This window comes from Rutilus rutilus (genome assembly GCF_951802725.1).
Source record: "Rutilus rutilus genome assembly, chromosome: 12".
NCBI lineage: Eukaryota > Metazoa > Chordata > Actinopteri > Cypriniformes > Leuciscidae > Rutilus > Rutilus rutilus.
The window spans coordinates 10552083-10577471 of NC_140217.1; the positions used below are offsets into that span (position 1 = coordinate 10552083).

Consider the following 25389-nt stretch of genomic DNA (forward strand, 5'->3'; position numbering starts at 1 on the left):
TTTCATGTCTTCCATTATTGTTATTTGCATGTCATATGTGCCTTGAATATGTAAGCATTAAGTCCAAACCACAGACCAGCAGTGGCCATTATGATGTAATTTGTGTATTACTCAAAATAACTGCATTACTGTACTGATTGTCGTGCCCACTATCCGGGTTTTCAGTCTGTCCTGCCCTCTCACCCCCTCCCTTCAGGAGCGCACTGGTGCTTCTCGCAAACACTCATCTTTATCGCACTCTTGCCCACGTCTCGTGTTTCTGAAGTTTGGCACGCGCGCAACATCACATTGATCGCTGTGTCATCTAAATATGTCGGTGTAAACGGAGACCGAGGAGAGAGAAGCCGAGGGAAGATGAAATCGGCGCGTCTGTGGATGCTGGTCTGTTTGGCGACTGCGTGCTGTCAGCTTGGCACCGGTGATAGATACGGTACGTCAAGAGCACGAGCCACAGGTTAACTTCAGCTGACTGAATGATGCATGATTCAACTGCGGAAAATCAACTGTATTAAATATCAAATTTTAATATGGTTGCATATGTCCTCCCCCCACTCACACACATTAAATGCATGTGCACTATAGCCTTAAATTTGTATTTTTTTGTACTTTAATGTCACATTGTAAGCGTTTATAATCTAAAGCTGCATTTGGAATTAGTATAAAACGCGCGATGTTATGCACAAGAACGTGCTTGCTAAACGCTATCAGTAAAATTGTTACATGTATTTGATATAATTTTTGACAAAAAAAAAAAAAAAAATCCTGTGCTTGCTGTAATGTTGACGTCGAAGAGATCACGCTTGTCTCGGGTGGGATGAATGGCAGCGTTTGAAAATATATTGAATTGTGGGAAAAGTGCTTCTTGTTTTCACTTATCTTTAAGATGATGATGATGATAAAACAGTTGTATTTATTTGATATAATTTTGGCTACATTTCAAATATATATTTATCACAATAGTCTTAATGTAAATTTACTGATAACAAAACTAACTTTGTTGTGTGTGTTATTAAGGAAAATCATGGGGTTCTTTGCGAGTAGGAAACTGAATAAAAAGCTTTTAAGATTGTGTATTATATGTGCAAATATTTATTTATTATACCTTATTTTGTATTATTTTTCTTATGTTGTATAATGTTCTTATTCTCTGACAAAAAAGGCAACATTTTGGCGATCTGGCATGAGGTACAGGCATGATTCATAATCCCCGCAACAACGCAGCCTACTGCGATTTATACGACGCGAACAGCCACATCTGTGTTTAAAATAGTTCACAGTAATAACGCTATTTTTATTCTGGTACAATATGGTTATTTAGTGGCAGTAATCACTTATGCAGCGATCATTTGAACAGCTGAGCAATCCTCTGCCTTCATAGGCATTACGACTTTCACACAAGACCATAGTCCATTGCTAAGAGGCCATTCTGTTTGTTGTGGTGTAAAAACTCAGCACCATGGACAGCGGAAGTAGTCCATTTTTAATTGCGCACAGTGGGGTCGATTTGGGAACAATTGCTTCAAATTAAACTGAAGTTGATGGGGCGTATGTAAGCGGGGTGGGGGGTGTCTGAGTGGTTGTCTCGTACACAGAGATAGTATGTTCGCTTGTGCACTGCATCTGTGTTAGCTCCTCTTCTGCAGGCTGACTCACCACTGACGATCCATCTCACGTCATTCTTATAACAGCCGTCACTGTGAGGTGCAGAGGCATACAAAACTCTATGGGAATGTGTCATTAATCTATGAGAGAGCTGTTGTGGAAGCTGAACAGCATAAATATTGATTTCCATGTGACAAAAGTGGCATAATAGATAGGAGATGTGTAATTAGGCTACTAATTATGGGTTTCAAATTAAGAAAGGAATCTTGGGGGATTTATCTCCTCTCCTCTTCTGTGCCCCGTCTCTTACACTTTTGCCTCACATACAACCTCAGAAAGACTTTACATTTATTTTGATATAGTACAGCAGACTGGAGCAGGAACTCCCACTCCTGTAACCAACTTTCATCTCATGATTCAATTATATATGACGAGTGTGTCTGCCCAACTCTCAAGTGTGTGCGTATGTTTGAGAGAGCACAAGGGGACTGGAGGAAACAGAAGGTTGGCAGAGTGCAAAATATTCTTGTATGCTTTCAAACAAACATGAAAAACTGGCTTGTCCTATAGAGCTTGATATATATATGTATATTTTTACCATTCTTATTTGTAAATCCTATTAAGAAACATTTGTACTGAGATGCAGATGGCAGTTAGTGGCTGGTCATTATTCCAAACCAGAACCTGTTTGCTGCTGTGGTGTTAAATTGATTGAAAGTGTTTGATAAGCAGTTGCACAAACTGACTTATGGTGCTGAAATTGTCAGAGGTGTGCTGGTTAATGTAAATGTAACTCATATCTCTGGGATGTTTGTGCTGCTTCAGTGGCGAAGTCTGGATTTTTTCATAGGAACAGGCCAGGAATCTTAATTATTTTATCATAAAAAATCCTTTGACTACAATGTATTGGACTGTTTTAGGGCCTACACAACTGAATACAGTTAATGTGTACTTAATTGTAATTGAGATAGTAGTGAATTAGGAATCATGGAATACTGACTGAATTTTATACAGTACTGTGCAAAAGTCTTAGGCATGTTAAAATCCTAACCAAAAAATAATAATTATTTATATCTTATATAGGTATCTTCAAGCATCTCGGAGACGTTCTTCTGGATTTAGTCTGTCTCAGTTTTTTCTGTTTCTTCATGTAATCAGAGACGAACTCAATGATGGTGAGATCAGATCATACCGGCTGTTGTCAGACTCCTTGTGCATACAGAAATCTCACTGGATTATTACAATTAATGGCAAAAAGAATGTTTGGAAATGTAAACTGATATTTCCTATTGACACACTACAGCAAAAGATATAAATAACTGACTTAAAACCATTTTTTTTTGGTTAGGAAATTAACATGCCTAAGACTTTTGCACAGTACTGTATTTTTTTTATTATTACCCACCACCTCATATTCAAATTAATTAAATAGTAATAAAAGGGCACACACTATAGCTAAAGTTCAACTTGCTCAGTTAGCTTGGTTTTGGTTCTCAAAATCTCCAATAGCTTGTTCTACATTGTTGTATCTTCATGGATGAGACAACATGCAGATAACTACTGTAGTCCAAAGATTATTCAACCTTCAATGCGTTTTATATAATCAATGAGCTCTTCAACCAATTCTGAGTTTGTTAAAAAAAATGTTGTCAAGATAAGCAATTGCAACAGTTCTATCATACCTAAATTAAAAAGGAAAACAAAAGTTCTCTTTTGATTCCCCATGTGTGCAAGAATGTGAAAAAGGTGGAAGTCAACAGAACATAATTGCCAGAATGTAAAATTAGTTATTTTATGGATTTAAAAAGTAGCCATTTTTGTTTGTCCTTTACAAATGAACGCAAAATGAATGCCTATCTTCTAGTACAAATGCAGTGCTCACATTTATTTGGACATTAAAACATTACATATCAGTTTGTGCCTTATATTGTGATCTCACATAGCAGAATATTTTAATCCAGACACGTGTGACGCATACATGCATGGAGTTTTGACAGCTTTAATCGCTTTTTTGATTCTTACATGAGTTAATTGACGACAGAACTACGGCTACAGCACGCCGCATTTGTGCAAGCACAGTACAACGGCTGTCAGCCGTATGACAGAAAAGTTAGTTAGTTTTACTGACATTTGGCCTGACGACATCTCATCTTACCGAAGATAGCCAACTGAATAAGGACAACGCGCTTTTCTCAGCATCTGGCAGAAGTGTCACAAGTCACACACATTTTCTAAAATAAAAGTAGCATAGAAAAAAAGAGAATTACATTTGTTGTTGACTGCACACTATTCAACTTACTCAAAACGGTCTTGCAACCCACCAGTTGAGAAAGATTGACTCTATATTTACTATGTGCATATCACTGTCTGATGTTCTGCTGAAGCTCATTCGGCACTTGCACATTTCCGCACTCGTTTGACGTGCGCCTTCCGCTGAGGTGAAGTTGGAGTGTGCGTCTGAAAAGTCTCACGTTTTTTTTGTGGTCTTAAAGAGACGGTTCAGCGCAAAAAACGCAATTTTTGTCAATAAAAAAAGAGACAGAAACAGCAGTTGTGAGAGGGGTGGCCAAGCTTAGACCAAGGGTTTCCACGGCCACCCCTGGTCACCCCCTAGCCCCGCCAGTGAGCTAGCTATAGTACAAATCTTGAAACAACCTTGCTCACTTATGAGAAGAGATGGTCTGTGCAGGTCTATTTTGTTTTTAAGTCTTTCATACTCTCTGTTCTTTTTCTCCATTTCTTTCTGGTAAGGTTGTCTGTTTGATGAAGGCCTGTGCTCCAATGGGCAGGTTTGCTGGGATGGTGAGTGCTGCCATATTTTACAGTTTCCGTTTTACATAATGTTACTCATCACTGGAAAATAATGAACAATAATGAATAACTATGAGTCTCTGGAACAGATGTGCAATATTGACTCTACATATAGTGCTAGTGCCATCCCTTCTGTCTTTTATGTTTTATTTGGCTTTCATACATCAGTCTTGCCCTCATGTTTATTTGTTTTATGTGTATAAAATTGCCTTCATTGCCTGTCATGCTGACAAACACGACAAACTGATTTTGTAAAAAAAAAAAAAAAAAAAAAAATCCTGTAAACACAGATTATTATGTGCAGGTTTGATCTCTGACTATTTTGTAGCTTTTAGCTAAAGCTGATCTGTGCAGTTGAGTAAAAAAAAAAAAAAATCATTGACTACACAGTAAACACACTTTCACCATCACCTGGTCTTACCCAATCAGTGTTCTTCAACCATTTCCATGGCAACTGTGACATCACACAACTTCACCCTCCTGGAGTCTCTGTTTATGTCTAATACAAGCAGAAAGAGCAGGGGTGAGAAAGCAAAATATAAAAAGGCAAAGAGATCCTCAGATAAACCTTGGAGTGTATATTTTGTCAATGTTTGTGGTCGTCATAAATACATTAACTAGAAAGCTGCACAATATATATATATATATATATATATATATATATATATATATATATATGTATTAGGTGAGCTGTTTGATACCGACAGGCCATGACCACTGTCAATATTTATACACTGTCTAAGACATAGTGTAAGGTTTCTATATGTGTTTTCCAGATGAGCTGTTTGGTCAGTGTCTCACACAGAGACAGGAAAGGTTTCGCTACAGGGTGACTGCAGTCTTACTGGACAGACTGCAGTCATTACTGCAAACGCTCATGAAGGAAGGTGAGTTTCTCATGCACATTTTAAAATCCTCCTTCAGTGGAAATGAAATTTCTTGGCACTTTTCCAGCTAGCAAAAAAAATGACGGTTGGCATAGAAACCACACAATGCAAACACGATGGGCAAAGTGACGATCCATCCACCAGCATGTGACAGAAAATGGTCCAAATGTTACCACAGTAACCAAGGTCAAATGAATCAAAAGTGAATACATGTGTGAATATACATGTATCAATGATGCCGTTTTTTCTGGATCTATTGGTTTAATCAAAAAAGACATACAAAAAAAAAAGCAGTTTAATTTAAACTTGCTCTTAAATCACCTCTTTATTTCGATAAAAAAAGATGTCCTGGTATCATAATAAAAAAGCCTCATTCAAATCTTCTGATGTGCCATAGAGAGTATGTAACTCCTTACCCTGTGAAACTCTCTAAAACGAATTACTCATGATATTTGTAATATATTTAATTATATATACTTTAAAATATATTTAAAAAAAACATAAAAATAACACTTAAGATGTGTGTAAGGAAAACATTATAACTTTTTGTTTGAGGGTTAACAAATGCCATTTTTAGAATGAAACTGAAATTAGTACAATTTCTAAGGACATTTTGCATGTTTTAGACTAGATTTTTCCCTTTTTTATCATGGATTCTTATTCTTATTGTGTAATTTACCCACAAACAATACAAACCTTTTTGGTTGCTCTGGGCTGATGTATTTTTCACTTTTTATTTTGCAGGATTAACTTGGCGGGATGATGTCACCCAATCAGTGATTAAGAAAGAACTTAGCAAAGTTCCGAAGATCCCAATTTCTTCTGGGATAAAGAATGTCCCATCCACAGAGTATACAATTTTGTCACATATTCAGTTTCCTTTCCCTTTTCTTCCACTGCATTTATTTTTCTCTTAATCTCTCTATTATGAAAGGCCTCAGATTCGCCCTACAAACCAGCTCAACTCCAAACTGGTGCAGCCTTATATGGACTACATGATTGTCGATCCACCTCAGTCATCTCTCCATATGCAGAGTTTGGATCCATATAGTTACCAGCGAGTGAGAGAACCTGCACGAGCACCAAACACATACTGTAGCACTTTTGTTAAATTGTGCTCATTGTAGCTTTGGACGGATGTCTACAATTACTTCTCTTTAATTCCTGCATCATGTCTTTTTGTCTCACAGTATGGTTACCAAGATGAAGAGGAGCGCTCTTTGAACCTGGTGGATGGGGGCAGGTACCCACCGGCCTCCTCTCGAATTAAGGGAAATTCTCCACTTCCTCCGTCTCTAGATAAAGATGATCAGCTTCTGCAGGATCTGATGACTCTCCTCCTTTCCTCGCCTGCACAGCCGACCTCACGCCATCGTGTGGCAGCGCCTCACTCCGCCTCGTCTTTTTTTCAGGAGCTGGATTTCCCGCTTGACTATAACAAGGGCTTCTTTTCCCAAGATGAGAAGATCAACAGCCAACAGGAGCAAAAGAAAGGTCCTCAGAAGTATGGAGTGTTTCCTGGGCACAGTGGTGAGATTGTTTTTTAATGTTTAGTTAAAAAACATTGTTTTTTCATATATATATATATATTGCCAATGACTTCTGAACTCTGACTCCAGGACCCACTCAACAGAGCCTGAATGAGCTGCTCCTGCAACATGGATTTGATCTAAACCACCTGAACCCCGAGGAGACGGAGCGTCTCTTCACTGTTCTTCAACTCCTGCAAAGCGAACCGACAAACAATCAGAGAAAACGTGAGCACCCTGAGATCTTAGTACAATCTAAGTTTAGTCTAAGTTTGATTGTATATATCAGCATACAACTCCAAAATATACGTACCATATACGAGGAGTTGGAGCTCCAAAAAATACGTAAAGTCATAAATGCTTGTTTTCCTTTATTCAGCTGAAACAAAGGATTCTTCTTGGCCTCCAAAAGTGGTAAGCATCAAAATGTTTTTGCTGTAAAGTGCTTTAGTATTGTTACAAGGTTGGGTCCATCTCAGTAGTAATGCTATATATTACCTACAGGGGGCAGCAAGTGTTAACTCATAATACTATGAAAATAAATGTATAACAAAAGGGAAACAAGAGCATGATTATGTGTGATTTGTTTTGTAAATCTTTATCTTTTAGGCCTCTTACCAAACATTGTATCTCTGCACATAGGTGCTTTTATACTGCTGAAACAAGATATCCTTTCCTCCACCTTTCGTCTATGATCAATAGTCATGGTTACAAAATAAATAGACACTACTTGATGGTCCTCCCAAAGGCATTTTAAAGAGAATAAGAGAGAAAAGCACTATACATCATAAATTGAAAAAATTATTATCTGTTGTCAGGTTTAGGCTGGAATACGCTACACAACCTTTGCCCAGATTTCTGCTCAGATTTACAGGATGAGTCGAGGCTAGTTGTCGAAAGTCAGAGCAAGTCCGCAGATTTCAGAAGACAGATTTCACAGAAAATCGTGTAGTGTATGACGACTCTGATTTTTTAGCTTCACAATCAGACTATGATTCCATCCAGTTTGAGGATATCAAACATGTTTGATATTTTGAGCCAATTTTAGAACAAGCTACAAGGCAAGTGTTTCTGACTGATTTGGTTGTGTTTCGAACAACTTTAATGTCTGGTAGTGTGTGACAGTGTAACCAAGTCAGCAAGTATATGATGCTTATTGTTTTAAAATGTAAAATTGGTAAAAGTTCCTGACATGGCATATTTTATGTGCTATATCAGATGAAGATTTCAGAGGAGGAGATGACCCATGTGGTGGAGAAGGCTTCTGCCCCAGCTACAAATTCCTCTTTCCCTTCCCCGCTCAACCCCGGGCCCGAAACCTCCCATAAGAGCCCCGGGTCCCCAGGAACCTCCCAGGATAACTCCATCCCAATGGGTGCCAGTGCACTAGGGCCTTCAGCTCTTAAACAAGAGGAAGGACGACTTGGAAAGGGAGCCCTGAGTGTGCAACCAGGAAAGAATGAAACCAAGTTAAAGGAGGAATTTGGATACATTGTCACCAATCAAAGGTACAACTAACAGTTTAGACTGTTGGACTGAGTGCTAGTCTATGTGGGCGTTACTTTTGTCTGAAAGCAAAGTAGTCATGTGGTATTTGTTTTCAAAACACTACCGAAGGACCTGAGGGCACACGTCAAACTGGATATTCAGTGGAGAGTCTGTTTTTGTGAGTTATGTGTTGGTTTGTGCTTGTGAAATTGTGTGTGGGGGCATATGAATGTGTATGTCTCTCTACAGCCATCTTAGTCTGTCTGATGGGGTTCGTCTTCTGAAGACCCTTGCTGAGAGGATCCATCTCACCACTGGCTCTTTCATCAATATCAGGTAGGCTTAGGTTTAGCAGCAAAAGCTGAGGAGCGTCCCAGAATTAGCTTTGATGCGGTGGGCACTAACCCTAAGCTTTATTTAATTAGCAAACTTGCAAAGGCATTTACTAACACACAATTTGAAGATATGGAAATAAAAAAGCAAGCTGTTTAACTTAGCTAACAATGCTTTACTTATTTAATATAATTATTTTATCAAAGCAAACAATCTTGATTGCTGTGGTTAGGAAGCAAACACTAATCCCACCAACCCTTTTTACTAAATCAAACTGTGGTGAGCTGGAACCTTGATCCATTGTCCTAGGAGGACAGAGGGGGATGGCTAAGAGGGAAAGAATGAGAGAGAAAAGTGAATGGAATGAACTGACCTCAAAAGTGGATTTGCTTCACTACTTGTCCTTCCCTTTTTGCTTGGATCACAATATCTAACATAATCAGGGTTTGAAATTAACACCTGCCAACCCACCAAATGCGGATGGAAATCTATCGTGGCAGGTAATGCATATCAACTCACTAGCTAATTTGACAGGTTATGTTTCATAAATGATGTCCTATGACTTTTTTCCAATGAAGTTCCTATTTTCCTTATGATGTCCAGAGCCCTTCCCCTAAGAGGAACCTCCAACATTATTGAAACAAAAGCTTAAAGAAGTTTGACGAGGTGTGTCGTTTTTTGGTATCCGCAAACATTATTTTTATGCCATTCAATGATTCAGAATCAGATTTAATAAGAAATATTTAAATCTAAGCTTTGAATTTGGTAATCTGGTTTATTTCTAAAGTTCTGAATGGCTTGTAACGTAAAAATTTAGTGGCCTAATTGGCTGGCGAGTGAAAAAGTTTATTTCAAACCCTGTTCATAATCATACGGGAAACTTGCATGTGATTAAAAATTCTGTTCTACACAGTGTGGTTGGTCCAGCTGTCACTTTCCGGGTGCTCCCTAACAGCCAGAATTTATCAGCAAATGAGGTGTCCGAAAAGACCGGTGAGTAATGAAGAGAATGTTTCATGACTATTGATTAGTGATGTTGGTCACACAGAAGTGTTTCTGAGATACATAATAATGGCTCAGAACTCATATAACACAAAGTAAAAACTAAATACTTGATAGGCTTAGTTTTTCTCTCTCCCTATTTTGGTGTATTTCTGAAGAGCTTGTCCTTGTTTTTAAATAGAAAATGGCCTTTATTTTATGCTACAGCCATTAAGATGATTTGCCACTACTAGATGTTGGTGTTATCAGGGGGAGGTGCATTCTCACTCTAGAGAGCATTGGATTTGACTAAATAAGTGAGTGCACCATGAGTCATCAGTTTTTTTGGCCTGCTTCTGGAAGAGGACTGGATTGTAATTGCGTATAAAAAGTGAATTTTGACAATGTTTTGGAGCACACTAGCCTTAAAAGCAAACAGACCCAGGTGACTAAAAATCTGTTTGGATGTGTCACGTGACCCACATCCGTTGAATTCTATATTTGCATCAAGTGTATACATTATTGATTAATGTTATTGAACATAAGCTATGTGTATTTTATCATATTTCAGTTACGTACCATTATTAAAGCAATAAGCTACTTAAAGCTGTGCGCTTTAATAATCGCGTTAAAAAAATCACTGTAGCCTAATGCACAACCTTTTTGTGACTCGTTGCTTTATACGACAAAAGACTGGCGCACAGTGAATAGACCTTATTCACAGCAGCACCATCTTTGATTTTTAATGGAAATGAAAGCGAGGCTATGAGGGATAGACATACATCTCTTCAGTGGGTTGTACTGTTATTTAATGTGTTTTTGGATTACGAAACACTGCAAAATGATATTTCCAAGAAATTTCAGTAGACAAAAAAACTCCAGACAACATTATAAGTGATCTAGGAGCTTTATACCGCTTTTTACAGCCGTGCCATTGAAAACATGGTAAGTCTATCCCTCACAGCTTCGCTTTCATACCTGTCATGGCGCTGCTCTAAATAAGGTCTATTTAAATGTCTTCTGTGTATCAGCTTATAAGAAACTATGTTGAGAAAACATTAGAATAAGCTGTCTGTGACTGTCTTTACATTGATTTTTATTTTTTTCACATGCAGTGGCTCAAAAGAACCTTCTAGAAACAGAGACTGGTCTAAAGGTGCTTCAGGCAGGTGTTGGGGAGGTAAGGATGTGCAGAAACATTGAATCAATGTCTTAACTTTTGAGCCTGTTTTTTTTTTATCCCTTTCCCGATGATTTCTGTCTCTTTCGATGGTTGAGGAGGGAATATCTCACAAGACCCCTGACACCCACCCCCGCCCCGTCTCATTTGCTTTGTTGCTATGACAACGACATCATACGTGTCAAACTGTCAGGCGCGTTCACGACTCTAAGCGCGCGCCCGTTTGCCATCCCAAATGCTTCTCCCCCTCAGAGCGCAACATTCCCGCAAAACATCACGATGTCTGTTCCAGGGCTGAGCTCGGTCACCGTTGTTCGTTTCCCGCGAACTCAAACTTACCAACCGTTCCACTTCCTAAGAAAAGTGGACGAAATTCAAATGTCAAACCGGTGCAGAAGAGCTCTAGGGTTATTGCACGTACAGATTTCTGCTCATCTTCGGCGGACCACGGGGCGCGTGAGGTTTCCATTCTCCATTAGTTTATTGATTTTTTGGTGAGTTGCACTTCTTCTTAAACTTGATTAAATGTTACGTTGTATTAATATCGTGTTACATTATATTAAACATGTTAATTAAACACGTGCAAGAGTGCAGGTCATACGGAGCAGTAAAACTATAAAGAAATCTGCTTTTTTTATCTAACGTATCCACCTACCTGTCGTCTCAGTTCACTTGATTCTTGGTTAGAAATCTCATACAGATCACATGTTGCTGGACAAAAAAAAAATGATTTAAAAACGTTAATTATGAAATATGACCGTTTTAACCACACGCTATCTAACGTTAACTCCATGGTTTTACCAGCATTCATTTACTCACTCTCCGAAGTCAGTGGTTTAAAGCTTATGATCAGACTTGTAATCTTTGGATAAAAGCGTCTGCTAAATGATAACGTTAAATGTAATAATAAATGAGTTACTTTACTGGTCGGTCCTGACTGTTTTATTTGAATCTAGGAACCTGCTGTAGACGTTAAACTGTTTTCCTCGAAGTGCTCAGTGATTTGTTGAAATAAAGAACGCGCATTAAAAATGACCAATCAGAATGATTTGCACTCAGAATCTCAGCACAGACAGTGATGTCAGGTAAAGTTGGTTGCTGTGGCGACAAGGTCAGTGCGGTGTGCACACAGGAGTGATGATGTAATGCCCTGGCTCCTGTGTGGTCTGCATCATTCTAGCAGAGAAATAGGACTAGGGAATATGATGGGATTCTTGTGTGTTGAAATGAGGTGTAATAAAGAATTTAGATAGTCTTCCACTCTCTGTTTCTCTCATCAGTTATTTGCTTTATATCTATTGTCATGTTAATTACTACTATGGTACTTGCATCAGACGTTATGATGTTGCCCACTGAGTCATAGTTCCAGACAGCAGGGTGGGATGTTCAGCCCTATTTTAAATACTCTTTTTAATACTCCTCATGGACCCTCTCTCCCTCTTCACTTTTCCATCCTAAAATGGTTCCTCTCAGGGGTAACATTTGTGCTTCTCTAGGATAGTACAAACTATGGCAACACAACATAAAGAGTAAGGGATGTATACATTATTTGTTATTCATATATTTGTTTTCATCTGTTTCCTTCTCTCCGTCATTGCAGAAGAACGATGGCCATGTGTTGCCAGTGGCAACACGTGTACGTGACAACACCCAGTGGGTGTTCCTCATGTTTGTGGGTGTGGCTTGTGTGGGTGGACTCCTGGTGGGGGCGTTGACCATCGCCTGCTTGCGCACCCATGCCCGCCAGTTGGCCTCAGGGAAACTGGGACTAGGACCTGAAGCAGGAAATGTGACGCATTATGAGTACCAGGTCGGAAGGAGTGTTTGAAATGCATACTGCATCATATCTCTGCAATAAAATCTCTGAACTCAAGCTAATTTAGTGGCTTTGGCTGTGATGGCATGTTATTATCTGACACTAATGTGATCAGATTTAGGCTATTTAATTTGAACAGATGCAAACCAGAGTAATTTGATTAGCGTCGATATTCATTTACTGTCTGAATTTCATATGCAGCATGTGCTGCAATTTGTCAGTAATAGCTAATTCTCTGTTTCTTTCTCTCACATTCTCTGATTTTCTTAATATTTCAGGATCTTTGTCGGCAGCACATGGCTGCTAAGTCCTCTATGGGCAGGCAGGACTGCGGAGTCGGAGCTGCAGGGGGTGCCGGTGCAGGAGGAGGAGGTGGTGGTGGTGGAGGAACGGATACGTCACGAGTCAGTAGCGTGTCGTCACAGTTCAGTGATGCACCTCAGCCAAGCCCTAGTTCACATAGCAGCACCCCCTCCTGGTGTGAGGAGCCAGCACAGTCTAACATGGATATCTCCACTGGGCACATGATACTGGTAGACACTCTATACCCCTATTTACCGACACAAAACATTTAATTCACTTTGAGTGTAAACAATTAAGGCCCGTTCGTAACCAAGAACGATAACTATTTGGTAGAGCTGCACGATTCTGGATAAATTGAGAATCACAATTTTTTTGTTTCATATAGAGATCACGATTCTCCCACGATTCTGAACAGACAACTAAACAAAATAACAAGTAATTTACTAGGGGTTCTGACAAAATGTTAATGGCTGCGGTTTATTTAAAAAGCGTTTAATTTGAATAAATTATTTTAAAAAACAATCGGTTTGAATGAATGATTCAATGACTCGTTCATAAATACTAGGGATGGGACTTTTCCTCGACAAAACGACCGACATTCGACACATGCTCCACTCGACAAAAAAAATAGAGTGTCGACATGTCGAGGGGGCGGGGCTTGTGGGATTTCCAAATTGCATTTTTTTTTTTTTTTTTGGCTTTTAATTTATTACATTTCCTCGGTTACTTTAACCTCGGTTCCCTGAGAGATAAGGGAACGAGTATTGCGTTGCAAACGCTATGAGAAAACTCCTTTTCTCGAGAAAAGAACGACCATGGTGTGTAAACAGAAGCAGCAGCAGAAATATGCACGATCCGCGAGTGCTGAAGACGTTCTGCACGGCTTTGATGGGTGCGCAGGAGGACACAAATGGGCGGCGACAGCTTCTTACAGTGGCGGGAGCTTTTTCCTCAGCGCCGTCAACAGAAAGAGCGTTAACTGTAGGTACGTACACACACCGCCGCCGACTTGAGCTGCAAAGAAGCTCTGGCCGCCCTGTCAAGGACGCTTGTCAAAAAGTACGGGGAAGCTTGACCGCTCTGAATGGTGAGTGCGCGCGGCCGGGACTCGCTCTCTCTCTCTGCTCGTGCGTGCGCGCTTAAAATTTAATATTTTGTTATGAACATTCACCCGCCAGTGTGGCGGATAGCCTTTTGAGATTTAACGTTACTCGCCAAACAGAAAATCTACCCACATTTGGCGCTTGGCGGGTGTTAATTTCGGACCCTGATGTAGAATATTTTCCACCCTCCGCATTGCTGCTGCTCTTTAAAAAAAAAAAAAAAAAAGGCCGACAATCCGACAAAAAGTCGACACATGGGCCTCGACAGTCGATTTCCCAAATCCCGTGTCGTTCCCATCCCTAATAAATACTTCACTTTTTTATTGCTGGATGAATAAGTTACTACATCCCAATTCACATACTATCTGTTACTGGCCATTCAGAACTTCTACTAGTCCCCCCCCCCCCCCCCCCCCAGCTTATATTATAACATTAGGATTTTGTTTGAACAAGAAATGAATGTATGAAATCCAGTCATCTCCTCCCTTCCTCTTTGATCCTCATCCTTTTCACCGAAGAAATGTGTTTTAGGTGGCCAGATCAATACTGTACAAAGAACATGTAGGATGTTGTAAAATAACAATTGCAATTGACACTAGCACGCATTTCAGACGTGAATCATGGCAGAGTCAACGAAGAAAACGAAGAAAGCGCGGTCGGAAGAGTCAAGGAAAAGAAAACGATGGCTCTGCGTGAGTGGTATTTACGACAGTAACGTTAAATACAAGTACTCCACAGCGACTCTAGGGGTCACTGTTAGAGAAAAACAGAAACTGCATAGTGTGCCTTTAACCAAATGCTTTTTAGTCATTGCTATTACTTCAATGCAAATAAACAAGCGCACCGCTATAGTGACGGGAATGTTCAATTAAGCCAGATATGTGCAGATTCTGCGCAATACGCTGTATTTAATATATCATGATGACTCACAAGTTGAGTATTTGCGCTAAATCTACGCAGATTTGGCTCACATGAACTTCCCCAGCAAAGTGAGTAAACATAATAAATAACCTGCCAAATTGGCTAGTGATTTGACAGCGTTACCCACCACATTTGGTCTTTACCTGCATTAGGCGGGTTGGCGGGTGTTAAAGGGCACCTATTATGCAAAATTCACTTTTACATGGTGTTTGAACATAAATGTGTGTTGGCAGTGTGTACACAAGCACCCTGTAATGATAAAAATCCACCAAGTGCTTTTTTTAAAATCCCCATAAATCATAAGCACTGTCTCAGAACCAGCTGTTCTCAGATTCGGGGCAATGTGACGTCACTTTGCACAAGCCCCTCCCACGACTGTTGATTGACACTGCAGTTTGAGCATAGACCTGCCCTGAGTGAGCTGGACACAGTCCGCCATTGTTTCCACGCTGGAGCAACTGTAGACAAGAATGTCTCCTAAGCGATTGAGGTGTTTTGTTGTTGGATGTAAGAATGACCTTAGCAGTCTTCATTTACTCTCGTTGTTACTCGAGGATGGATCTGTACTGTTCGTGATTCAGCTTACAGTCTCCGGAGCGACAGGCCTAACGTTACTGATCACGGCAGAAATGAAAGTGAGAGCTCGCACTTTATGACAGCTCATCCAGTCGTGGATATACAGTTTACCAGTTGATTAAGCACCCACTGAAAAGGTGTGTATATATTTGTTTACTGTTAGTTCTAACGAGTGTTTTGTGTATTTCGCTGTGTATGTTCCATGATAATGAAAGGGAGAGAGAGAGAGTTTATGGATAAGACTTTAATGCGCACACTGAAAAAAATTTGGAGTGATATTTACTTAAAAAAAGCTAGGCAACTTTTTCCACTCAGAAAATGCTAGTAAATTTACAAAGCTTTGCCAAGTAAAAACCTAAACATATTTATCAGTAGCTTTAATTAGAAATCTTTAAGTAAAATTTACTTGGAATATGGAATTAAGTAAACTTTACTTAACCTAGTTAAGTGAACGTAACAAAGAATATAAGTAACTTTAACTTGGCTAGTAAAAGGTTGATTAATATCGATTTAGTTGAATTTTCCTTTGCATTACATTTCACTCATTTCACTATACCAGTCATTTATAGTACGTGCTTTACTTAGATTATCTAAGTAATTTATACTATAGCATGTCAGATGTTAAGCATCATGTGAATGCAAAGACCTCAATACTTGGTAGACAATACACAATGACGGTAAATTTTTAAGGAATCGTTTTTGTGTTTGAATGTCTCATTTTGAGCAGAAAATGTACTCAAAATGTCACAAAATGGCAAGTTACTAATCCTAACAACAAAAGCAATGATAAAACAGTGTAAATACAGCTGGAAACCAGTGAAAAATGAACCTCATTAATTATTCAAGGTCCAGTGCATGATGGGAACCCCAGTATCAGAAAAGTTGAGTCATTTTTACTTAATTTTATTGAGTTGATATTTACGCTTTAATTTCTACTCGCTTGAATTAAGTACTGATATGGAATTTACTTCGTTTTTTAAATTCTTGCCTGAACTAACTTTTTCATGTAAATTACATTGTTTTTTTTCAGTAGTATTTACTTCACCAAAAAATCCTTTTTTACAGTGCACTTATATACTGTGTTTATTCGGCTCTTACAGTGATTTTCTGGAGTAAAACTAAGGCTTCATCTTTTGTGTGAGGTACAATAAACTGGCCGGCAGCAGCAGTTAATTTGCATTTAAAGGGATACACACTAAAACGGTGCGTTTTTCTGAGCCCTAAAAAATGACAATTGAAACATGCTGAAAAAAATTATCGTTTGGGTATTTTGAACTAAAACTTAACCTACACACTCTGGGGACATCAGAGACTTATTTTACGTCTTGTGAAAAGGGGCATAATAGGTGCCCTTTAATTTCAAACCCTGTTTGTAACACAGAAATACTGATACTTTGGTTGTGAAGCTGTTCAGTACCTATGCATGACAACTTCTTTCTCCAGGTCAGTGGCAGCGCCAACGCAGATCTGAATGTTCCGGTGTGATTTTAGCAGACACAGGAGAATTGTTGTCATTTAGGAATGAGATCGTGTGGGTGTTTAAATCGTGCAGCTCTACTACATGGTGTGGACTTTCCTATTCTCATAGAATTAAAACACTTATTAAAACTTTATAGTTATCATTATAGTATTCATCCCTGGTGTGTCACAGCCTTTCATTCTTTCCCTTTGGTTAATGCTTTGTATATGAATTGGCCTGCAGCTGTTCATAAACATTAATATTTACTATATTTACTTCATGTTTTACAAAGAGTGTTTCTAATTTTATTCTGTTGGTATACTGGCATTCTCTAATTTTTCTTTTTTTAAGTATCACATGAATGAGCAGCATTTCTGAGAAATCAGGAGTCTTTACTGGTGTTTCACTCTCTCTCTCTCTCTCTCTCTCTCTCATGTTTTCTAGGCATATATGGAGGATCATCTGAAGAATAAAGACCGTTTGCTCAAAGAATGGGAGGCTCTGTGCTCCTACCAGGCTGAACCCAGCACCATCTCAGTGGCCCAGAGTGAAAGTAACATAAAGAAGAACCGCTGCTCTGATGCCGTGCCCTGTGAGTACGAACCCATTGCCCCCCTCACCCCCACCCCCTGCCTGCAAGTGTACCTGAGGAGTTAGTTCAGTGTGAACACACTACTCACACTATTTATACTATAAAATGGCATAAAAAAGTGCATAAGTACGTAAATTAGGACGCATCTCTTTTTCACACAACCTGATCGACCCTTTTTAATGGATTAGATGTGTAACCGTCAGTTGTTTTATGCAGATGACCATTCAAGAGTGAAGCTGAAGGCTGAGATGAACCCCTCCAGGACAGATTACATCAACGCCAGCACCATTGTAAGTATGTGCACTTGATGGTCCTCTTTGCCCTGGACCTCATCATGTGACTCAGTGCAGCTTGAAGGGCCTGCATTATTGTCTCTTTCCTTTCCTCGGTAGCTGAAATCTAAAGCTAGAAAGCCGTCCTTTCCTTGCATCTCCTCCTGTTACCAAGGCAATAATCCATTTATTCCTCATAGATGTGCAAGGCTGCCACTGGTTTCGGAATCCCCCTCTCAGCGTTGCCATGGTTACATTGCATTGATCTCATTCATGATGTTTAGGTCTGGAATCCCCTGCTGCTCTGTTGTAGTTGAGAGCAAGGGATCATCAATTAAGCCTTCACGCACCTCGGATCACATTAATGGCCTGTTGTCGTGGTGATGGGCAGATCCAGGGTTAAGAAGGGCTAAAGCACTGACCCCTGACCTTTTGTCTACTATTGACCCTTTAGATCGAGCATGACCCCCGGATGCCAGCTTATATTGCCACCCAAGGACCTCTCTCACACACCATCTCTGATTTCTGGCAGGTCAGTCACATCTGTGTATGGATGTGAGACCTTTGTAAGCATTTGATATAAAGTAATAAAAGTTGCTTGAAATGTACATTACCATTAAAACATTTGGGTCAGTAAAATTATATATATACTTTTATTCAGCAAGGATGCATTAAATTGTTCAAAAGTCACAGTAAAGATGTCTATATAAATGCTGTTTTTTTTAGCTTTCTATTCATCAGATAAATAATAATAATAATGCATCAAGGTTGCCATAAAAATATTAAGCAGAACAACTGTTTTTAACATTGATTATAATAAGAAATGTTATCTGAGCACCAAATCAGCATATTAGAATGATTTCTGAAGGATCATGTGACACTGAAGACTGGAGTAATGACTGTTGAAAATTCAGCTTTGCCATCACAGGAATAAATAAAACTTTAAAATAAAAATGAATATATAATTAATTATATATTACATTTAAATTATAGAATTTTGCAGTTTTAGCGAGCATAAGAGAATTCTTTCAAAAACAAAAAAAATTGAATGGTGTATTTCTGTATATTTTACACTGGTCTACGTATCAATTATTGCTTATTTTCTGTGCATTCATGTAAATGCAGCTTAAATGGCATGTTTTGTAAGCCGTGTATGTTGCGCAGATGGTTTGGGAGAGCGGATGCACGGTCATAGTGATGATGACGGCTCTGGTTGAGGACGGAGAAAAGCAGTGCGATCGCTACTGGCCCGATGAAGGATCTTCTCTCTACCACATTTATGAGGTTTGTAATAGCACTTGTGAACCTGAAGAGATGCCTTGAGCTGTTTGCTTTATGTAGTGTAAACTATGTCAAATGTTGTTACCCTTCAATCATCTCACTCAGGTGAACCTGGTGTCTGAGCATATCTGGTGTAATGACTTCCTGGTGCGTAGTTTCTACTTGAAGAACGTCCAAACCCAGGAAACTCGAACCCTCACTCAGTTCCACTTCCTGAGCTGGCCCGCACAGGGAATACCCACCTCCACACGCCCTCTGCTGGACTTCCGCAGGTACTACACACGCTCACAAACATACTTAATGCGTAAATACATTACTTACACATGTATGAAGGCTTAATTATTGCCTGATTGTGATTATTTACTCTAATGGCAATAATATTATAAAATGCTATAAAATAAGAAGAACCATCATTATTATTCAAATTCTATTTGTATTTTATTTGTTTTACTCTAATTATATACTAAGGTGGGATAGGTGATATTTTTTAACAATTATAAATATTTTTATTCATGTCATTTTACAGCTTTTCAGTTGTTGTTATTAATTCTTAATAACAACAACTGAATTCTTAAGGTGTTAGTGTAATAAGTGTACGCTATAACTTTCATACAGAAAATGACAAGTAATAGTTAGACATTTTTTGCAGCCAAAACCATGACAGCTCTGTGTGAATTTATGTATATGTCAGTTTGACGTCATGTTCTCCATTTGCTCTCTCTTTTCTCCCAGCTGCCATGATATCATCCCATCACGCTATACTCTTATTTCCTCCATTCACTTCAGTCTCTTTTATCCTCTCGACCTCTGTCAGTCTCTTTCTGAGAGCGATGGAGCGCAGTAGCGAGGTATTGCACAGCTGTCTGTGTCATTTTTGTGGTTTGCAGCTAGTAGTCTGGTTCCAGTTGCATAGTCACAAAAATGAGCACAGACAGGTGTGGCTGCAGCAACGCTGATGAAACGCTCCATCGCCTAACTCCCCCTCCACGTTCCGTCTCTGTCGACCTTTTCATCTAAGTCTCTTTTCATTTCCTTTTCTGTGTCTCTCCTTTCTCCAACACGTCCTTACATTACATGCTTTTTGATGTTTGGGGTTGATGTTGCTTGTTTCTTACCACTCTTGACTGGTATAACACTCCTCTTTTTGATCTTTCTGGCTCTCTGCTGTGCAGTGGTCCTGATGTTTTCCTCTGATCTCTGTGGGTCTCCACTCTACATTAACCTCGATTTTACAGTTCTTGCAAGGCGACCACTGTGTTGAAATTTCTCTCATCTTTATTCATTTTTGTTCTCCACCAAAGTCTGCAATTATTCCATCTAAAATGGCTACATATATTCCAGTCCAGACACAATTTAAACTTTGCTCTGTAGATTCAATTAAGCTTATGTTGTGCTTTGCTATCTGTTTTTTTCAGCCACTGAGAAAATTAATCAAAATCCAAACATTCTTCATCATCAATACAAATCACAATCATCATATTATTATAAACACTAAAATGAATAATACCCAATGGAACATATTTCTGTTTTCTTTTCGTTTATTATTAAATTATAAAGCTTAACCATATCAAATCCAAACATTCGCCATCATCATCAATATAATTCACAATCATCATAATATTAATATAAACACTAAAATAAATAACACACAGAGCAATGTATATAAATATGAAGACTTGCAAAAACCTCTAAGTCGGTCTGACATATTTTTTTTAAATGACCATTTTTTAATCAGGCTCCTATGTTTAGGTTCAGTAATTTCACTTTAATGGCAATGAAAAGGTTATTATGTGAATATAATTGAACTGCCTTATTTTCAAAAAATTCACTGATGAGTAAAATTAAAAACATAAATGCTCAAGGTTTTTTGGGACATCTGAAATCTTCGTGTATGTATGAATGCATATATATATATATATACACACTTTAACAAAAAACTTGTTATATTTGCCATCATCAATACAAATCACAATCATCGTATAAGTACAACAAATTACATAGAGCAACATATTTATACTTATTTGTTTTATTTTTTTAAACTTCAAAAATGTTCTGTATGTTAAAATGTTGAATGATTAAAATGATTAATCATTACATTATAAATGCACACTACCTTTCAAAGGTTTGAGGTAAGGAATATTTTTAATAATGATTTAACTTTTATTCAGCAAGCATGCATTAAATTGATCACACAGTAGTCACAGTAAAGACTTTTACATTGGTACAAAAAATTATTTAAAATTATTTTATTATAAAATAAACTTTCTTTTCATCTTAGAATAGAAACCAAGCTATTGGTGCTTAACCAAGCACTTTTGGTCAACTGTGGTTGTTTTTAAATGTGCTATACAAATAAATTCTATTCTTCAAAGAATCCTGAATCCTGTTTATACCAAATATTAAGTATCAAAACTGTTTACAAAATTAATAATAATATAATAAATGTTATAATTATACATATATGATAATTAATAATAAATGTTTCTTAAGCACTAAATCAGCATATGATTTCTGGAGCATCATGTGACACTGAAGACTGGAGTAATGGCTGTTGAAAATTCAGCTTTGCCATCAGAGGAATAAATTACAAATATATTAAAATAGAAAACAGTTGTTTTAAATTGTAATAATAAATATGTAATAAAAATATTGCAAATAAATGCAGCCTCAGTGAGCATAATTGACTTCTTTCAAAACCATTAAAAATCTTACTAAACCCAAACCACTGAATATAGTTCTATACAGTTTTTTATAGACATTTAAGAAACTGACTTACATTAATAGAATGATTGTTATTCAACATCGTAATATTTGGATAATGGATTTGGATTGCTTTTCTGGCATTTAATTACGGTACACATTACATACTTTTGTACTGCATACTCCTTTACACTGTCGTATGCATTCTTGTGAACATCTGACAGAAAGCAATGCCATTGCAACTTATAATCGTTATTTCATTTACTCAGAACCAGAGCTAATCTAACTTAAAAACAATTTTTTGCTGCTTTGTAAGCACTAGTATTTCCTTCAGGAAATCTTTCTTTCTGCCCTTCAGGAAAGTCAACAAGTGCTACCGTGGACGCTCCTGCCCCATCATCGTGCACTGCAGGTATTTTAACACATTGGCGCGTTTGAGGAATTAAACGTTTTTTATTAAAAAGTGTAGTTTGACTCCTTTTTGAGATTTTTTTTTAAAGGCGTGGTATAATGCCCTTTTCACAAGATGTAAAATAAGTCTTTGATGTCCCCATAGTGTGTATGTGAAGTTTTAGCTCAAAATACCCCACAGATATTCTAATATGGCATGTTAAAATTGTCAATATTTGAGGGTGAGCAAAAACGCACCGTTTTTTTGTGTGTGTCCCTTTAAATGCAAATGAGTTGCTGCTCCCGGCACAGAGGGCGGAGCTTCAACAGCTTCCACTCACACAGACATGCACTGAAAATTTCAAAAGCTTTTAGCCTTTTATGTTCAAACCGGAGTCAGACAAAGATAGAGAGACTCACGAAGAAGTGACAACATGTAGACAACATTTCTGAATGGTTCGTTGATGAATTTATGTAGCTTATGTGTAGTTATCTTCTAGCCATTGATTAGCATATTCTGTCTTGATAATCTATCAATCGTGTTCCTGGGGTGAGGTTTATGTAAATTTAAGGGTTTGTGATGTCACTAACCCGGGAGGAATGTCGTGTAGTCCCTACCAGCCGTTTGTTGTATCCCTTAAAAGTGATTTCTTTAAAATAAATTATCTCCCTCTGCTTTGAACTTTGAGCGTCGTAACTTTGCAGATGTTGTTTATGCTCAAACAGCAACATTACACACTAACTAAAGTTAGAAAAGTGAAATCATAATCTACCACCCCTTTAAGAGATGCTAAGCCTATCAAACATTTTATTAGAAGGTGTTTTGAAATACACCCAGTATTCTTGTGGAGATCAAGTATTGCATTGTGAATTGTATGTTCACAAATGGCACATTAGATTTTTTTAGAGTGTATTGCTCACAGTATCGCCCTTCTGTGCAGTGATGGTACAGGCCGGACTGGAACATACATCCTGATCGACATGGTCCTGAACCGCATGGCTAAAGGTCAGCACATGATACAAACTAGTAAAGCTTGTGAAGAAATCAGTGTTTAGGAAAGTACAACTTACTGAAGATGCTTAATAAAGTTTGTTGTTTTTTAACACAGGAGTAAAGGAGATCGATATTGCCGCAACCCTGGAACACATTCGAGACCAGAGGCCAGGAATGGTGCGCACCAAGGTAATGAAGGACAGAACAGCAGAGCTGTGCTCAGTAACACCACAGAGCCCCAAATGAGAAATAAAAGCACTATTGTACCCATAAAACACCATAGTATCAGCAGCCTCTCTTGTTCTCCTCAGTTGCAGTAACCGCTATATATCATTTTCATTGGCGCTGATGGTGTTATTAAAGGAGAGTTTGACGGATGGAGTAGTGGATCGTAAAATATAAACGCTGATCTATGCTTTTCTCTCTCCTCAGGATCAGTTTGAGTTTGCACTGACCGCTGTTGCTGAAGAGGTTAATGCTATTCTCAAAGCTCTACCCCAGTGAAACGAATGCCCATGACTGAGCAGACACACACATACACACTCACAGATTACATGCATGTGTGCATACATGCCTTATGTGGCCACTGAGGTTAGTATTAGGGATGTTTACAAGTAATCAACTAGTCAAGTACTCGTTCTACAACTAACTAGTAAAACTCTACACAAACTACTCGCAAATTCATTTTCCTTTGCCTTCACTTAAATCGTTATTTCTATGGTAAGTGCATAGGGTGGCACTCTGGATACATGATGAAGAGGGGTGAGAGATCTAAGTGTGCAATATATCAGTCTTCATGGTTCTTGTTAGAGTCATGATTTCCAAAGGCATAGCTTGTTATCTTGTGAAACCATTGTAAAGTTGATTTAGACTTATGTTTGTGAATTTTTTTTTTTACGTTTTAGTTTTTTTAGGAGTAATGATTACTTGTTTTTAATGTAAGAGTACTTGCCTACAAAATTACTCCGTGGCATCCCTAATTATTACTTCTGATTTACTGCACATAAACACTCAAAACCACATATTCTCCAAAATTGCCTTCCTACAGCATGTAATATCAAATCTCCTTTAAATTAATACTCACAAAAAATATATACTTGGACCTATATTTACGCTCTTCAAGATCTGATTTCTTCCTTGCCTTCACTCTTGGTAACAAAAATGTAATCATCTAAAGGGAAGTCCGTTTCTCCGTGTTTGCGCTCTCTCTTTTATGCTGCCCTCAGTTTCACCATGGTGATGACTTAGTCCTGTTACGTACACTTCTTCAATGTTTATGTGAGTTTCCTACACAATAGTCTTGTCTACTGGGGTGGTAGGGGGCGGGGAAAACAATTGTCATGAAGGTGAGCTTTGCTGTAGTCTCATGTTCAACATATTTAACACGCATTCAATGCTAACGTGTGCCCTCAGAATTTTAAACGTCCCCTTGCATGTTCATTTAAAAAAAAAAAAAAAAACCCATTTCCATTTTACAGTTTTAATCTATTAATTGCTGATCTAAAATTGCTGATTCCATTTGAGCCTATTCATGTGTCTCCACTCAAACTACATCCTAGAGACTCCACATTTCTTTAGTTTCCTATGGGAATCCATCACACTTCATTTCAATGAGAAAGCTATCAAATGCTCATGTGACAGCAGGAACTTGAAGTGGAAGATATGCTGAATTTTCAGATTAGATTTTGAAGAACATGCTGATCTGTTGTAGTATTATGTTGAAGACAGTGAGCGAATTCCCTCTTTTCTTCCTTGGTCAAAATAGCTCTACTTTATGGTTATTGTGATCAGCTTGATTGTTCTATTCCTCTGGCAAATCAGTAAAAAAACAAAAAAAGAAGAATTTAAAAAAGTATATATTTTGTATCTTGTGATGACTAATAAAACTTGTTTGTGAAGTGATGCAGAGCATCACTGTGTAGATGTGTCTTTTTATTCAGTGTTTTATTATTTTTTATATATTGAACTGTTTGCTTGTGCATATCTGTATAATTTGCAAGTTTGCAACGAGAATAATTTAAAAACACATGCAGTTATATATTAAACATAAAAAATAGCTGACCCAAAACCTAATTTTTTAGACAGAAAAGAGTCTCATTGCTTTATTATATCCTGCTAGTTGAATTTTAGCAGTGTTGGGGAAAATGATCAATATTGTTACTACCTAAAAA

At 38.1% G+C, this 25389-nt stretch overlaps 1 protein-coding gene across 2 annotated transcripts; it reads left to right on the forward strand.

Moving 5' to 3' along the window:
* The first annotated feature begins 200 nt into the window (after positions 1–200).
* On the forward strand, positions 201–25139 carry ptprnb (protein tyrosine phosphatase receptor type Nb). 2 transcript variants are annotated; one of them, XM_084426440.1, is made up of 23 exons: positions 201–430; positions 4354–4404; positions 5190–5300; positions 6045–6150; positions 6235–6361; positions 6491–6830; positions 6920–7057; positions 7209–7243; positions 8048–8337; positions 8567–8653; positions 9564–9643; positions 10747–10811; positions 12412–12621; positions 12906–13160; positions 17434–17581; positions 17798–17871; positions 18308–18385; positions 19018–19137; positions 19240–19406; positions 22193–22246; positions 23166–23230; positions 23334–23407; positions 23651–25139. In XM_084426440.1, exons 1-23 carry the CDS (start codon positions 355–357, stop codon positions 23720–23722), a joined length of 2823 nt encoding a protein of 940 aa, XP_084282566.1. In that variant the 5' UTR covers positions 201–354; the 3' UTR covers positions 23723–25139. The 2 variants fall into 2 exon arrangements, with proteins under 2 accessions (XP_084282566.1, XP_084282567.1); XM_084426441.1 differs by lacking the exon at positions 8567–8653.
* Positions 25140–25389: the final 250 nt, after the last annotated feature.